General features: G+C 34.6%; 2 protein-coding genes across 14 annotated transcripts in view; both read right to left on the bottom strand.

Moving 5' to 3' along the window:
- Positions 1-10,469: 10,469 nt before the first annotated feature.
- LOC105323283 (toll-like receptor 4) lies at positions 10,470-13,668 on the bottom strand. The gene has a single exon (XM_011422361.4). It carries the CDS (start codon positions 13,599-13,601, stop codon positions 11,490-11,492), a length of 2,112 nt encoding a protein of 703 aa, XP_011420663.3. The 5' UTR covers positions 13,602-13,668; the 3' UTR covers positions 10,470-11,489.
- A 955-nt stretch (positions 13,669-14,623) lies between these two features.
- LOC105323284 (liprin-beta-1) overlaps positions 14,624-17,856 on the bottom strand; it is a 45,621-nt gene continuing 42,388 nt past the window's right edge. For all 13 annotated transcript variants that reach the window (XM_020065239.3, XM_066085411.1, XM_066085415.1 and 10 more), the window contains 3 exons: positions 17,067-17,180; positions 16,680-16,739; positions 14,624-16,484 (listed from right to left, as the gene is read on the bottom strand). In XM_020065239.3, the coding sequence (XP_019920798.3) occupies positions 16,431-16,484; positions 16,680-16,739; positions 17,067-17,180 (228 nt within the window). In that variant the 3' untranslated portion in view covers positions 14,624-16,430. The remainder of the gene's footprint in view (positions 16,485-16,679; positions 16,740-17,066; positions 17,181-17,856) is intronic.

The raw sequence follows: 17,856 nt of genomic DNA, 5'->3' as shown, positions 1-17,856 counted from the left end.
GTTTTCGTCATTCAAGAATGGACCCTACATTTTGAAATATTTCTATGTAGAAATTAGACTGTCGGCATTTTATGGCAGTTATTCGCTTTTCTTCGTTAAACCCATTGTAAAATTCAATTTAGTTTCAATCATTTATGATATACTAGCGGAAAAAAGAAACTGTGCATTATAAAATTTAGTATAATTTTTCTATATCTATTGTTTGTATTTATAAAATTTAAACAATCGATAATGGTATTGTGTTTGACAATATCGGATGGTAACCGTCCGGGTGCACGGACTTTTTCATGGTTAGTGAGCACCTGCTGTTTATTGAAGAATTTGTACGCACGAATTTTACGGGCCAATACTGTTTGGAATAAGAACTGTAAAGGATTTGCTTATACTTTTTTTGTTAAGGAAATCACTTTAGTTTCAACAAAATCTACCTCTATGTCATGCCAAGACTCAACGAAAACCAACGTAATCGTGCTGTTGGGATGCTGCAAGCTGGAATGGCACAAAATACTGTAGCAAGACACTTTGGAGTTCATCGGAACACCATCCAGTCATTATGGAGACGTTTTGAACAATCTGGCAACACCCAGGATCGACCGCACTCAGGGCGACCTCGTGTAACGTCACGTCAACTGGACAACCACATTAGACTTGTGCATCTGAGAAATCGTTTCCAGACAGCAAGTTTGACTGCCCTTAGCATTCCAGGGCTTCGACCAATTAGTCCAAGAACTTTTCGTAATCGTCTGCGCGAGCAAAGCATCACACCAAGACGTCCAGCGGTGCGCCCAGTACTGCTTCAACGTCATCGTATCGCCAGACTAGCGTGGTGCACACGACATCTGCGATTCAGAATACAGGACTGGGCAAATATTCTGTTCACTGATGAATCCAGATTTCATTTGGATAGCAGTGACGGTCGTTGTAGGGTGTATCGTCGCGTTGGGGAGCGTTACCAGGACGCTTGTGTTGTGCAACGTCGACAATTTGGTGGAGGTAGCGTTATGGTGTGGGGTGGAATATCGCACATGGAAGGACCCCTCTACAAATTGTCAATGGAAATCTCACCGGTGTACGCTATCCAGATGAAATTATTCAGCGTCATGTGATACCCTTCATACAGAGACATGAAAATCACATCACTCTGCAGCAAGACAACGCAAGGCCACACGTTGCGTGTGCAGTCAGGGACTTGTTTGTTCAACAGAATGTCGATGTCTTGCCTTGGCCAGCTGTTTCCCCCGATTTGTCGCCGATCGAGCACGTCTGGGATGAAATGGAAAGACGTTTACGCCGTTTACCAAATCAGCCAGTGACATTGGCTGATTTAGGCCAGGCTTTAACCAACATCTGGAACAACATCCCTCAAGCATTTCTGAACACTTTAGTGGCATCAATGAGGCGTCGCTGTCAAGCATGCGTGAACGCAAATGGTGGTCACACGCGTAATTAATTTTGTTGATTCAATTTCAAATAACAGTGACTTTCGAGTGTGCTGAAATTGACGTTATTCGACGTTGACATTTATGTGTTATGAAATATTGTTACGAATACATGTTAACAGTATTATAAAAAATAAAATGTGTTCATTGTAATCTTTTACTGTTTTTTCATATATTAAAGAATGCACAGTTTCTTTTTTATCTGATAGTATATGTTTTAAAGTTATCAAATTACTTTATTGTAATTTATTGCAGCGCGGATTTTGTAGTAAAGTGCGGTTGTAACTAGGTTCAATTGCAGTGTTCAGGAAGTAAAACAAATGTATGGTTAGAACAGTTTATAATTTAGAGCCTTCCTATAGGTTGATGTTTAAGTTTTTTTATATTATTAGATAATTAATGCTAAGTGTCAGGTTTTATAGAACTTGTAGTTCAAAAAAATTGAAGGAATTGAGAATTTTCTCCCGTGCTTATCATTTCCAATGTTTCAAGTTCGGTTTTCATTTTTGAAAAAGAAACTAGATTAGCTGGTATCCAATTATTTGAGCTTATTGGACATTGCAAAAATATTCCTATATTGATTCATTCACATAATGACCAATTTTCTTACACTGATATATACACAGCAAAACGGAAAAATATGTTTAAGATACAAAATTTTCGTTAAGATCTCATACTGAAGCGCCTCGGCTTACCAACTTGCTCTTGTCCGACAACTATTTTTTTTTTCTGTGCTATTACCAAACCCGACATGTGGCTTAGTTTTGGGTTTATTCCAAAGCACACAGATATGAAGTTTTTAAAATTACTACACGGTCCAAACTCCAATTACCAAATCATTAATACTAGAATATCTATTTATTAATCGAGGAAGATAAATTTTGACAAAAATTAATGCAAAAGAAAATTTGATTAACTTTTTCTATTTCCCTCCACTAAAAATATATTATTTTATAACAAAAGTTAGTTTTTTTGTTGTTATCTTCCGGAAACATTGCTAAACAAAATTAATCTTTAATAGCTCAATATATATTTATAACATTCTCATTATCAAATATTTTAAATTATGTTAAAGAACTTGGTAAAATGTAGAATCATTTTAAAGGAAATTTGGAATGAAACAGTTTGTTGTCAAAGTTAAATTGTTAATTTCTATTTAGTTTTCAAACTGTAATTCTTTCACTTTATTTCATTTTTTATGAAGAACCTTTTCAAAGCTATTTTATAATACTTGAAAAAGAAAATCAAATCATATAAACAAAACACGTTTTCAAAAACTAGTACTAGTATATGCTTTAAACTCTTAGAATAACAACAGACTTTAGATAGTCATTCATAAATCGTTTGCAACGACGCCTTTCAAAGTTTTCCAAAAGAGGTTCAGTTCTTGTTCGTTTTTCGGTTTAACAATGTAACTATTCTTTTTGTAGTATTGTAGAACCTCAAGAGAAAGTTGATTGTGTGGAATATCTTCAAGCACGACCATTATTATCAATCTGCGATCCATGTGTCTCTCCTCTGTTATCGCCATTTGTAATTCATATTTACACCACTGACTTTTAAGATAGGCACGTGAAATAAATATAATTGTCTTTATGCTGGAATGGACAGCCGAAACTATATTTTTAGAAATGGATTTTCCTGGAGTAAAATCTCTATAATGGACACACACCTTGAAATGATGCTCTGAATTTTCCTCTAGTTCTGACACCACTCTTTCGACGAACGCTCTGTCTTCGTCGGCAAAGGACAGAAACGCGTCAAACTGATAACCCTCATCGCATCCTCCGATTGGGGTGTATCCTTTTCGTCGAAGACGAAACAAGTACCAGCGATAGATGAGTGCCCAACGTTTCTTGTAAATAACAACGGCGATGACAGTTAAAATGAAGAGAAGACAAATAGTTTGAACGGGATACAGCCAATCCCTTACGCTATGGTCCTTGCTACATTCTTCAAGTAAATATGAATATGCCTGGGTTATATTTCCGTCATAGCCAGTGCACTCTGCAGATAAACTAACAGATAAAATAACCATTACTTGTGTTGTGAAAAGCCATTTCAGAAATTGCAAGTTGTCACAGGTGCAAGCAACTTTATTGTGATGAAAATCTACAGTGACATTGTGATCTTTACGTAACTCATCCAATTTCTTTGTAACTGAGTCGGGAAGCTGCCCAAGTTTGTTGTGAGAACAGTCAATAAAGGTCAACCTGTCGAGGTGACTAATATCTAGCGTCCATTTGACAATAGCATTGTTGCTAATTACTAAATCTTTTATCCCTTTGTTATTCTTTAAAAGTTTCTCAGGGAGGTAATTAATTTTATTGTACTGCAAATCTAATTTTCTCAGATTGATCAGTCCGTTGAGCACATTTTCGCTTTTGTTTTCTTGATAAAAGTAAGCTCCCAGGTAGTTAAAGCTAATATCCAAATATTTTAGTTTATTTAAATTGTCAAAAAAGTTATCTTTGATATAGCTGCATTGGTTGTGTGACAGGTTGAGCGTCGTAACATTGTTCCAGTTTGGATTTACACGAATAGGACCAATCCATCGGTAATATCCATCTCTGGAAATGTCAATGTAACTTAGCTTGCTAGTGTTTCTTGTACTCAACAATGGAATGCAATTTCGTCCAGATATTAGGCCTGTTGCTATTAATTTGGTAAGATTAGACGGAAGCATCTGGAGAACATTTATAGTAGTGTTTGGACAATCCTTATCGTGTGTGTGGTTACTGAAATCGTCTTTAAAACGCACACTTCTTAGTGATCTAGAGCGATATTCTCGAGTTGAGCATTGGAAACTGATGTCCAATCGGTTAAGATTTTTAAACCAAACGAGTTCTATAAATATGAGTCCGATTTCAAGTCGATTTCCCCTGACTGAAATATCTTCTAGCGATCTGGGCAAGTTGTAAATGGAGCCAGTTTCTGCTGTTTGGATTTCGTTGTAGTTCAATTGTAGTTTTTGAAGCGAGGTGTTTTGTAGCAACAATGATATATTTCTTGGAAACGGGTAGGTAATCCCGACTTGGTTGATATTGTTGGCATAAAGTTCCTTAATGTTTGTTTTATCGAGCCCGTATGCGGCATTGTACAAATTTGCCAATCCTAGCTTTTCGTTGTTTGATATTATTAGAATTTCAAGGGAAGAAAGGGTACTAAAGCAGCCTCTGGGAATATTTTTAAAGCTGTTTCTTGATAAATCCAATCTTTGCAATGTTTTATGTGGTTTCAAGCAAATGTCATCCAAACACGATTCGTTTCTATTGTGGCATGTAAAGCTTGTAATGTTTTCCTGAAGAATACAATCTTTTTCACTACAATTCACGTGCACTTCATCTGAATTGTAATCTAAGGTGTATACATCACTTTCATGAGAAATCCCTCCGTTGATTTTTAAAAAAACATACAAAAAAGAAATGAATGAAATGGTAAACTTGCGCTGGTAAAAAAACATGTTGTAATCACTGTTCCAAATACGGCTTACATTTAACAAATTGTATCACTTCAAGAGCTCACAGGAAACTGGTTTTCCTTGTAATTGCTTAATATAATTTCTGATTTAATGGGGATTTTAAATTGATGTTTCCACTGCAGGAAGACAGAAAATAAACAAGTGACAAGGAAATAAGTACTCATAGTGAGCTTATTGTGTACAATTACAGATGTCCTAAGAAAGGAATGATAGGTTTACGACTTCCTTTTCTTTTTAAGCCAAACTGAATCAAATGACAATTACAGAGAGTTGTGTCTATTTCCCCTATAGATGAATTTGCACGTAAAAGACAATCATGAGGAACAAATCCACCTTTCAGTAGATATTCCAAATTGTCACCTCTTAATGGAAATATTGTCACCAGAACAATTTGATATGACGAAAATAAAGCAACGAAAAGATCGCTGCATGCCATTTTAATTATTCATGTATATCAAAAGTAAAATAATGTCCAAAGTTGAAACAACTTCGTGGTGAAAATATGTATACTTGCAACTAAACTCAACAAAGCGTCGCTATAAAGTGAATTTTAGGGAATAAAAACTTTATTTGATTACCTATTTATTGTTCAAGTAACAAAACAATGTTGAAATGACCAATCAGGCAATACATGAAACAATCACTACGATTTGTCCAATCCAAGACATACTAAGGAGGCATATCTACATGTACACCACAATAACTAGATACCTTTATTCAATGATTAAGTCAATTAAAATTAAATCAGGAAATTTATCTCAAAATAAATATCAGATTGGCTTTTTTAAATAGCGTGAATCACAATTTATTTTCATCAATCAATAACGTCTCAATTAAGCGGAAAAATTAATTTGATATCTTCCGTGTTTAGCGTATTAAGTGCACTTCAAATAACCAAGTAAAATAGGATGGGCAATGTGTTAATCAAAGAGCAAATTCAAAGAACTCTTGAATAGAGAATAAATGAAATCAATTTTTAAAGTTAAAAAAAAACCATAATTGAAATTACATATATACAATTATTACTTCCTCGGTACATTTTGTCTATCTGGGTAGCGTTGTTGCTTACACACTTGCTTCGACCCAAACTTGATTCCCGAGATCAGCGTGGTTGTATGTGAAAGGATTTTAGGGTCACTCGCTTGAACTTTTTGTGTCTTTTATGGGTACTCCGGCGTCCTCCAATATCTATATGACTTACTCTCACCAACGAACAATAAAATTAAAAGTTGTTGAACTTGTTTATTGATCGCTGTTCATCGTTGTAAAATAATATTGACTTGTTCAACTCTTTACACAAATTTTATAGATTTATTTTTGCGGTAAAAATAAAAAATATAAGTTTTCGATATTTTTGTCATAAACACTCAATAAGCAGAAGACTCGTTGATTTTGCTTCACGTTTACCCTCAGATTATTCATCCCAAGTGTATTAACTAAACCAGGATTTGACATTTATCGCATTGTAATACATTGTAAAGTCTAGAAAAAATGGTTAAGTGATTGAGTGTCAAAGTCACAGGGATGACCAACTGATAATCAATAATATATCGTGTTCTGCACTGTAACATATTTACCGATATTTCCGTTATTTCCCGCGTAAAATTTGAAAATCTTTTAATTTTTTTTTTAATTTAAGTACTGTACTGTACTGTAGAATCATTAGAGTTCGTGGTGGCTCATTTTTCGTGGTATTCGTGGGTAGCCCTTCCCCACGAATTTACATCCTCAACGAAAACAAATTTAGAACGAGTTATCTTTGTTACTGAAACTGAAAACTGGCACATCCACGAAATTACATCCCCACGAATAAGCAAAAAAATCACTATCCACGAAAATTGGCTTCCTCGAATTTAAATGATTCCACAGTATGTCTACATCCAACAAGATATTAAGATTGCAAAGAATTTGCTAATTTCCGTAAGATTTTCTATTATTTTATTCTTATTCATAATCTAAAGGGAAAAGATTCTGAATTTTAACGTCCGATTAAACAAGCAATGTTTTATTAGCTATAACGAAGGCCTATTGAGCTTATTTTCGTACGTAAAAAAAATATCGCAAATTGCGAATTAACGCGAAACATTCACGAATAAATGCGTAATTTTTGCCATATAACTCGAAACGTTCGCGAATAAACGCGTAACTTTCGTAAATAAACGCAAACATTTTAGGATTTTAAGCGAACTTTCGCGGTATTACGCGAAATGTTCGCGAATAAACGCCTAAAATTTGCGTTAAAACGCGAAACTTTTGCATTTTATGTACACAGAACGGCATACATCAAGCGAATTTTCAATCAATATCAGTTTAATTTTTATTTTATGTTCAAATTCTTTTTGAACAAGAGGCCCATGGGCCACATCGCTCACCTGAGGAACAATAGGTATGATAAAATCAGCTTAAAAGAGTCATAATACAAACAATCTGGACAATATACAATAATACATGTAGATCCTGTATAAATAAAATCCATTTTCCCCCCTGGATATTCTAATGTTTATAATCATTAGTCTCTTTTCTAACAGGATGATTTTATAGTCATATCACATGTTGAGTATTGCAGTTCTCAAAAAGATCCTAAACAATTGTTTATATATGGATAAAAAAAGCTACATCAAACTCTGAACCTTCTTGTGAGGCCGAAGAATTGTCCTGGAGCCAAAGTCTTAACAATTATAAAGAATCATCTGGCTTATTAGTTTCTGAGAAGAAGATTTTAAAGATTTACTCTATATATTCCTATGTAAAACTTCGACCCCCCCTCCCCCATTGTGGCCCCACCCTACCCTCGAGGGTCATGATTTTCACAACTTTGAATCTACACTACCTGTGGATGCTTCCACACAAGTTTCAACTTTCCTGGCTGATTAGGTTCTGAGATGAAGATTTTTAAAGATTTACTCAATATTCCTATGTAAAACTTTAACACCCCCCCCCCCCCAAATGTGGCCTCACCTTACCCCCAGGGATCATGATTTTCACAACTTTGAATCTACACTACCTGAGGATACTTCCATGCAAGTTTCAGCTATCATGGCAGATTAGTTTCTAAGAAGAAGATTTTAAAGATTTCCTCTATATATTCCCAAGTAAAACTTCGACCCCCTTCCCCCATTGTGGCCCCACCCTACCCTCGGGGGTCATGATTTTCACAACTTTGAATCTACACTACCTGAGGATACTTCCATGCAAGTTTCAGCTATCATGGCAGATTAGTTTCTAAGAAGAAGATTTTAAAGATTTCCTCTATATATTCCCATGTAAAACTTCGACCCCCCTCCCCCATTGTGGCCCCACCCTACCCTCGGGGGTCATGATTTTCACAACTTTGAATCTACACTACCTGTGGATGCTTCCACACAAGTTTCAGCTTTCCTGGCTGATTAGTTTCTGAGATGAAGATTTTTAAAGATTTACTCTATATATTCCTATGTAAAAGTTTAACACCCCCCCCCCCTAAATGTGGCCTCACCCTACCCCCAGGGATCATGATTTTCACAACTTTGAATCTACACTACCTGAGGATACTTCCATGCAAGTTTCAGCTATCATGGCAGATTAGTTTCTGAGAAGACGATTTTAAAGATTTCCTCTATATATTCCCATGTAAAACTTCGACCCCCCTCCCCTATTGTGGCCCCACCCTACCCTCGGGGGTCATGATTTTCACAACTTTGAATCTACACTTCTTGAGGATGCTTCCACACAAGTTTCAGCTTTCCTGGCTGATTAGTTTCTGAGAAGAAGATTTTTAAAGATTTAATCTATATATTCCTATGTAAAACTTTGACCCCCCCCCCATTGTGGCCCCACCCTACCCCCAGGGGTCATGATTTTCACAACTTTGAATCTACACTACCTGAAGATGCTTCCATACAAGTTCCAGCTTTCCTGGCTGATTAGTTTCTGAGAAGAAGATTTTTAAAGATTTACTCTATATATTCCTATGTAAAACTTCGACCCCCCATTGTGGCCCCACCCTACCCCCAGGGATCATGATTTTCACAACTTTGAATCTACACTACCTGTGGATGCTTCCACACAAGTTCCAGCTTTCCTGGCTGATTAGTTTCTGAGAAGAAGATTTTTAAAGATTTACTCTATATATTCCTATGTAAAACTTCGACCCCCATTGTGGCCCCACCCTACCACCGGGAGTCATGATTTTCACAACTTTGAATCTACACTACCTGAGGATGCTTCCACACAAGTTTCAGCTTTCCTGGCTGATTAGTTTCTGAGAAGAAGATTTTTAAAGATTTAATCTATATATTCCTATGTAAAACTTTGACCCCCCCATTGTGGCCCCACCCTACCCCCAGGGGTCATGATTTTCACAACTTTGAATCTACACTACCTGAAGATGCTTCCATACAAGTTCCAGCTTTCCTGGCTGATTAGTTTCTGAGAAGAAGATTTTTAAAGATTTACTCTATATATTCCTATGTAAAACTTCGACCCCCCATTGTGGCCCCACCCTACCCCCAGGGATCATGATTTTCACAACTTTGAATCTACACTACCTGTGGATGCTTCCACACAAGTTCCAGCTTTCCTGGCTGATTAGTTTCTGAGAAGAAGATTTTTAAAGATTTACTCTATATATTCCTATGTAAAACTTCGACCCCCATTGTGGCCCCACCCTACCACCGGGAGTCATGATTTTCACAACTTTGAATCTACACTACCTGAGGATGCTTCCACACAAGTTTCAGCTTTCCTGGCTGATTAGTTTCTGAGAAGAAGATTTTTAAAGATTTACTCTATAAATTCCTATGTAAAACTTCGACCCCCCATTGTGGCCCCCACCCTTTCCCCGGGGGTCATGAATTTCACAACTTTGAATCTACACTACCTGAGGATGCTTCCACACAAGTTTCAGCTTTCCTGGCTTTCTGGTTCTTGAGAAGAAGATTTTTGAAAATATCTCGAAATTTTTCATTAATTTCTAATTATCTCCCCTTGAAAACGGGTGTGACCCTTAATTTTCACAACTTTGAATCCTCTTTGCCTAAGGATGATTTGTGCCAAGTTTGGTTGAAATTGGCCCAGTAGTTCTTGAGAAGATGTTGAAAATGTGAAAAGTTTACGGACAGACGGACGGACGGACGGACGGACGGACAGACGGACGACAGACAAAATGTGATCAGAATAGCTCACTTGAGCTTTCAGCTCAGGTGAGCTAAAAACATAACATTACAGTTTTACGGTTGCTGGTTCCATTCTCTTAATGTTCAGCATACTGCTTACAACAGTTATAATAGATTACCAATTAAACTATTAACATTGTGTCAACATATAAAATTTCCGTTTATATGTGTTTATATAAGGAATAAGGAATCATTCTTTGAGTATTATGAGGTGATAATTTCGGTCGGGGTGTGATCAAATCTAATAAAGCCCGAAGGGCTTTATGATAGATTTAATCATACCCCGTCCGAAATTATCATCCCATATATTTAAAGAATGATTCCTTATTACTTATATTTATATAATTTTAAGCAATCGTACGATTATATATTTAAATACTAATAAGCAAACCCCGCTGGTGCCTCGATTTGGCGTTATTTCTATTATGGGTTATATAGTACAAAATCAATAAGTAGTGTTATCTCAGGCAAAGACACTGAAAAATGTAAATATATCTAAATGTTTACACGTGCATCCAAAATAAAAAAAAATATCCGATAATACAATGTATATGAAATATGTAGTTGTAATTCATACATAGAAAGAATTTCTATATCGAATCACAAAAATATCAAACTAAAAACGTGATCTAAAATCAATGTCACATAATTATGCATCACGCTTTTCATGGGCGATGTATTACAGAAATTATCAACTTTGTATAATCACAAGATTTATAATTCAAATTGAAAGGATATAATTGTTAAAATGTTATACATATGTAATATCGTCGCGACAGGAATAAGGTCTATTGTGACGTTTTTATTTCAGAGAAATGACAAAATAAGTACTTAGTATTTGAAAAAAAGTTTCAATACAAATATTTTTCTGAGTATTGTTCATATTCAGTTAACGCAATTTTGCCCTCTATATTAAATGTATCAAATATAACTGGAACATATATTTTTAAAATAAGTAACAACGGTTTGAAGATTTCCCGTACTTGTTTATATAATAAGTAAATTACAAATAGTAAGTGCTACATCAAATCCATTAAGTTTTTGATGACTTATTCGAAATACCAATATTTATATTTCATGATCTTTCGCGTTTAATTGCGAAAGTTTCGCATTTATTCGAGTAAGTAGTGCGTTTATTCGCTGTACTTCCGCGTTTATTCGCGAAGGTTACGCGTTTATTCGCGAAATTTTTATGTTAAATGAGAAATTTTCGGGTATATTTGCGAAAGTAACGCGTTTATTCGCGATTATTTTACCTACGAGAATGAACTAAATTGGCTTTCGTAGTTTAATTATCAATATGCTTGTAAGTTAAATAAAGATACTGGTATCGCAATATTAGCATCAACAACATAGTTTTTGTATCCTTCGATCAACAAAAAAAGTGGAGAACCCACTCGGCGTCTCAAAGTCATTTCAGTTTTTCAAGGACTCTTTTAGCGTCTTTATAAAAACTGTTAGATCGTTATCTTTATCAGGCTTCTCGATATAGCAGTTCTTTTTGTAGTACTGCATAACTTCTAAGGGTAGTTTTTTCCTGGGTATGCTGTCCAGAATTACCATTACAATCACTCGACGGTTTGTCTGGCCTTCTTTCGTCATTGACATGCGCAATTCGTAATTGCACCACGAGGATTTCACATATGAATTTGACATGAATATAATCGTCTTACGACTCGAATGAATGGCGGACACGATATTTCTTTCAATGGATACCCCAGGTGTAAAATCGCGATGGTGAAAGCAGAGTTCATATCTCTCGTCAGGACAATTTTCAAGTTCCCCAACGATTTTATAAACAAAATTCTTGTCTTCTTCCGCAAACGAAAGGAAAGCGTCGTATTCGTGCTCGTCATTTTCACCTGCGATTGGAGTATATCCTTTGTGACGTAATCGAAATAGGTACCAACGGTAGGTGATGGTCCAACGTTTCCTATACAACAAAAACCCTAACACAAATGCAAAACAAAAGACCAACAAGGAAGGAACGGTTGCAAACACCCATTCTGTTTTGCCACAGTTAGTTTTTAAGATATCATTTGCTTCCCATATGTCAATTAAAGACCCGTCGCTTTTGGTACATCTTTTTGATCCCATCGAAAATTCCACGTCAGTTTTAATCATCCAGGATATAAATTGTAAGTTCTCACAGTTACAAAGTACTTTGTTGTTGTTTATAGCAATACTTATGCCGTGATCCTCAGCGATTGCATCAAGGTTTGATTGCAGAGATTCGGGAAGGGATACGAGTCTGTTATACGAACAGTTGATGAATTTAAGCTTTGACATATGTTTAATATCGAGTGTCCATACTTCAAGATCATTTAGACTAAGTATGAGTTCTTCCAGATTGGATTGGTGCTTCAGAAGATCTGGGGGAATGTGGTTTATGAAATTTCCACTCATATCCAACGTTTTCAATGATGTAAGTCCTTCAAAAACAGCACCACCTTCCACTTTGGGAAAAAATACACCCAGCACGTTATAGCTGATATCCAATACTTTGAGCTTGTTGAGTTTTGAAAAGAATTTGCTAGAGATTCTACTGCATTTATTATTCGAAAGAATAAGAGTCTCCAAATAGTTAGAATTATCGCTAAAGTCGATTGGGCCCTCCCATGAAAAATAAGAAGCTCCGGAAATATCCAAATACCTTAGGTTTGTTTTATTAAAACTAAGTTTCGGAAGGCAATAGGATCCAGATCCAGTTTCCCTTGAAAGTAATTTCTCGAGACTGGGAGGGAGAATTTTTAAGATATGGTCCTCCGTGTTGGTAGACGTGGAACAGTTCATTTTTTGTTGCATTCCGGTTTCCTCATTTCTTCGTAAAGATTGCATCGTTGTACATTGGAAACTTATATCTAAAGATTTCAGAGAAGACATACTTTTAAGTCCTGCAAGTCTTGAATCAAGACGTAATCGATTGCCTCTAACGGAAACGATCTCAACGGTATGGGGAAATCTCTTTAGAAAATTCTCCTCCAAAACGCTGATTTCGTTGTATTCGAAATGGAATTCTTTCAAAGAAGTGTTCGAAAGAAAATCTGACAAAGTACGATTTAAAGGATATAAAATGTCAACTTGATTTATATTGTTTGCTATTATAATTGTTATATTTGTTTCATTTAAACCCGCGCAAGCATTGTAAAAATTTTGTAATCCAAGATACCTATTTTCGGATAGGATTAACGTCTGGAGGTTGGGAAAAGTCCGAAAACATTCTCGTGGTATCATTTTCAAATTGTTCTTTGACAAATTTATGCGACGAAGTCTCGTAAAATTTTTATAACACAGAAAACTCAAATCAGTACTCAAGTTTTTGTTCCCAACGCAGATAAAGTCCGTAATGTTTGTAGGAAGATTTGGATAACTGCAGCTGGTTCCGTTACAGACTACCGTTACGTCTTTGCCCTTTTGACTTTGAATGCGCTGGTTACATGTCGATTGATTCCTAACATCAGTTACACATAACCCAAATTCACTGAATGGCAAAACAAGCAGTAAAACAAACAGTGACTTCAGATCCATGTTATTCTGTTCACTACTTTGGTCTGGGAACCTGTCGTTACAATGTTCAATTTTACGTGGTCCTTAACATCATCACGTGCAATGAAGGAAGATAATTGAATAGTGCAACAATTGCAAAGGGAAAGGATTAAAAGGACCTTTAACATATCCTTAATATTGGTTTCCCAGTGTTTATATTTTATGGAAACTTATCAGTAACAGTTTGCTTTCATAGGAAATGCAAAACTCGTGCAACTACATGTACAAACACACTAGAAATTGATAAATGTAGCTAAGTGTAAGCTAGTTTAAGCTCACTCACTTTCACAAAAGGAAAATATAGGGGAAAAGTGAGTCTCATATCAAAAGAGAGCTAGTCTTAATTTTATGGCCCCGGGGCCAGTTCAAACACACCAAATCTTCTCCAGTAAGGTTTGTTAAAAGCTTACATACTTTGACGTTTGGTTGCATTTTATTGCTTTAACCCCATTTACACCGAGTGGTCTCAGCCTTTGGTACTCAAAAATACGCAAAAGAGCTCAAAAAAGGATAAATGAAACTTTTTCTAGTGAGAAAACCGTTTTCCTCTTGCGACCTATGAATGATTCTCCTGTATCACGTATATGATTTACTGACAAAGCAAACCACTCAAATTCTTCATCTTTTTCTAAAAAACTAGGACCAGACTAGCCAAGAACAAAACTTTAAAGATACTAATTAACTAAACCTGCTAGCTGTTACAGCAACAAGGCATATAATCCATACAATTCATCATTATCCATGATGGATATCAACAAATGTTTTAAATTGTACTCCAAGTAAGAGAACTTGCGTAGCCCAAAAATAAGTTAGAAAATCAATCCTGAAGACGAAGGCTAGGCCTCTGCACAAGCACAGTCAGACACTGTAATATCATTAATGACCTCTTCTGAACAAAACACTTTTGGTGATATTTAACATACTCGTACAAGAATTAAAAATTGGAGGAAACAGTTTGCTGATGTATTGGTTGTTTTATTTTACAAGAACAATAAAACAAAATGTTATATTTTAAAATATATTTATTGGTTTTGCATCTAAAACATGATTTCATGAAAAAAGTAAAAGAGAATTTCTATCAAAATAATAGGGAAACTATACAACATAAAAAAAATACTTATGGCTGTTAAAAATCAAAATGCTATTTAATGGGGAGTCATTTTCTGTGGTAAATTACCATGGCATTGATTATTACGTCTTCTTTTGAAAATGTCTAAAGGATGTATTCCTCATGATCAGGAAAAATACTTGAATCAGTATTAACATAATTACATGTATCACTTCCAAAAAAATTATTGGAAATAGACAGTTGATACACCAACAGGGATTGTGGTCAATGAATACCCATACTATAACTATGGATTCAACATTTGATTGCATGAAGATCCAATAATCGTGTGAATTCTAAGAATACATGTGTATTTGTTCAATAAGTTACATAAGAGTGATTGTAGACAAAAGCTTGTCAAATGACACAAATGCTGTGTATAATCATAAATACTTTAGTTGGATTCCACAGAAAAAAAGCTATAAGCTACATAAAACATATTGATGGAAATAAAAGCTCAAGCACCAATGTTAAAGATACATAACTAGAGCTGATACAACTGAAAGGAAAATATCACTAGATTTTGGGATTCATTTTAATTTTACATGCCAACACCTACTATAAAGATACTTTAAATAACAAAGGCATTCAGTAAACTAAATTCAGAATGGAAATTCAGGAAGCCATACTATTACAGAATATAAATGATACACATAAAATAGAGAAAAAAACAGAACATTAAATTTTAAAAGAGAAAATGTATCAATGAATGTGACTTTGGCCAGCAAAATCTATTACATTAATCAAATTTTTTTAATTAGAATAATTGAAGCCAAAACATAACTTCCCACCCACCTCCAAAACAGAAACTTTCTTATTCATGAAGATGTCCAGAATATCAGTATCTTATCACAAATTTTAACATTCTTTTTATCTTAAAAACCTCATAAGGACTTAAATGATAACAGATCACTTGACAGAGTTATTCCTCTTACATTATCTGTAAAAACATTCTATTCTTTGAAAATAACATGTACAGCAATATTTCTGTAAATTTTAACAAATATTTACATCAATTATTAATCAGCACTAAGGGTTGCATGAGACAAACATTGTGCATATTTGAATTGGTCTAAATAAAAATGAGGTAAAAATTGTCAACGGTATCTAAAAATCATAAACAAATAAAAATATAAAATGGCCCTTGATAATTATGATTTTTGCCTGACTTTTGTTATGATGCAAATGATCAATAAGAATTAAAATTCACATGATGAACTAATGGTTTTAAGAAGATAAAAACAAAATTTGACACGGTAAATTAAACTGAACATTGCATTTTTCAGTATTCAATATCTAAAAACTTACTTTGTACAGGTGCTATACACTAAGTTGCTATATAATTTCATATCTACACAAACTATGCACATAATTTCATTTATACACAATTGCATTTTTATTATATACAAAATTACATTTGCTCACTTTTACAACCTCTGTAAAACAGAATTAACATTATGATAATAAAATAAAACCATTTGGCAATCTTTGTATTAGATGAGATACTTGTTTAGTGGCCAGCCACCAGGAAGGCACATAGCGGTTACCATCACAACCAAAGTAAACTGATCTTGAAACCCATTAGTGTGGCATATAGAGAAAAACCTTTGCATGATTTTATTGATTGGTGTCAATGGCATTTCGGTCCACAACAGTTTTGGTTAATTTAAATACGTAATCCTTTAGGCAGATCATACAGAGTTTCACACATTTGATGTAGGCACATTGTCAAAAAACTTGTCACGAGCAAGCATGTCCTAAAAAAACAAAAAACTCTAATCGGTCATTTCAAGAATCATACAAATTTCAAGCTGACCATAACCATAAAAGGTTACAAGAAAACATTCTCAAAATTAAATAAAAAATGACCAAGAACAAATCTTGAGTTAATTCAAAATGATGTAAATGTGACAATGTTTTTCGAACAATTTTAAAGAATATATCCTACTTACTGTCAAAGTGTTGATTTCTTTTGAGTAAGCACCTATTTCCTTAGCAGCCTTTTCATCTCTCTACAATCACAAAGGAAGGAGGATGATCCAACAAATTTTATAATGAACTTCCCTTTGTGGGAGAAAATTTTTGTGGATATGGATTTATTTTCATAACTACTGAAATTATAATTTCATGAGTAAAATTTGTGGATTTTGTTGCTGGGTGGTACCAACAAAATCCTTGAAAATTGAAAAATTCAACAGCATTGATAAATAAATCAGATGAAAAGTAGGAATTATTATCTGAATATAAAGTTAATATCTATTCATTTTGTCTCCCTGTATTTTTGTTTCGAAACAAACAGATGAAACATCCCTGATATTGAGAAGGCATTAAACTGGTACCTCTTTTGATTGGTGGACTCCGTTTTGTCGCCTTGTGAAATCTGGACAGATAAAGTCTTCCAGGTCAGCATCAGATTTGTTCCTCTTGTGACCAAAAATTCCAAATTTTTTACTCTGAAATACAAATTACACGGTACATTTTACTTGTAAAAACAGTGTTTCATCTCTACTACACACTCAGAAATTGATTACATTCCCTACATGCCATATTTTAGGGAAAGCATTTATCAGAAGAAAATCAGATAATTAGAATTTTGGGCCTTTCAATCTTAATCATAAAAATCACACTGTGTATTAAGCTTTATTAATAAACTTTTGTACACAATTATGCAGTAATCAAGTCGTTAAAATGGCCTTTCAATTTAATCATTAAAAAAACCACTCTGTAAATCTCTCCTATAATTAACAGATTGAAAAATAAAAATAAATAAACACTCATTTAAGCAAATTGATTGCATCTTTCACCTTTGTTGATTCACAAATGGCACTGGACTGTTCAGTTCTGTTCTTTATTAACTTTAAGCTATACAGCTTATCAGTACAATAAATATAAATAATATACACATACAGGTAAGTTAACAGGTGAATGTGGCAGAAGTGTACATATGATATCAACATCTAATTTGCATTAAGTAAATCTTGTCTTATTTTCAAACTAAAGTGAATAAATTTACCCAGATCACATAGTTCCTTTACATTTTCAACATTAAAAAGTTGCAGAAGTTTACACATTGAAGGTTTTTTCCAGTAATAAGGCTTAATGTATTTTTTGCGATAGCCTTCGTATATG

This window comes from Magallana gigas, chromosome 5, assembly GCF_963853765.1.
Source record: "Magallana gigas chromosome 5, xbMagGiga1.1, whole genome shotgun sequence".
Classification (NCBI taxonomy): Eukaryota; Metazoa; Mollusca; class Bivalvia; order Ostreida; family Ostreidae; genus Magallana; species Magallana gigas.
This window is presented reverse-complemented; position numbering and strand designations above follow the sequence as displayed.

What these genes read in the sequence shown, in the direction of transcription:
- LOC105323283 (XM_011422361.4), bottom strand. Translation starts at nt 13,601, where the DNA reads ATGGATCTGAAGTCACTGTTTGTTTTACTGCTTGTTTTGCCATTCAGT.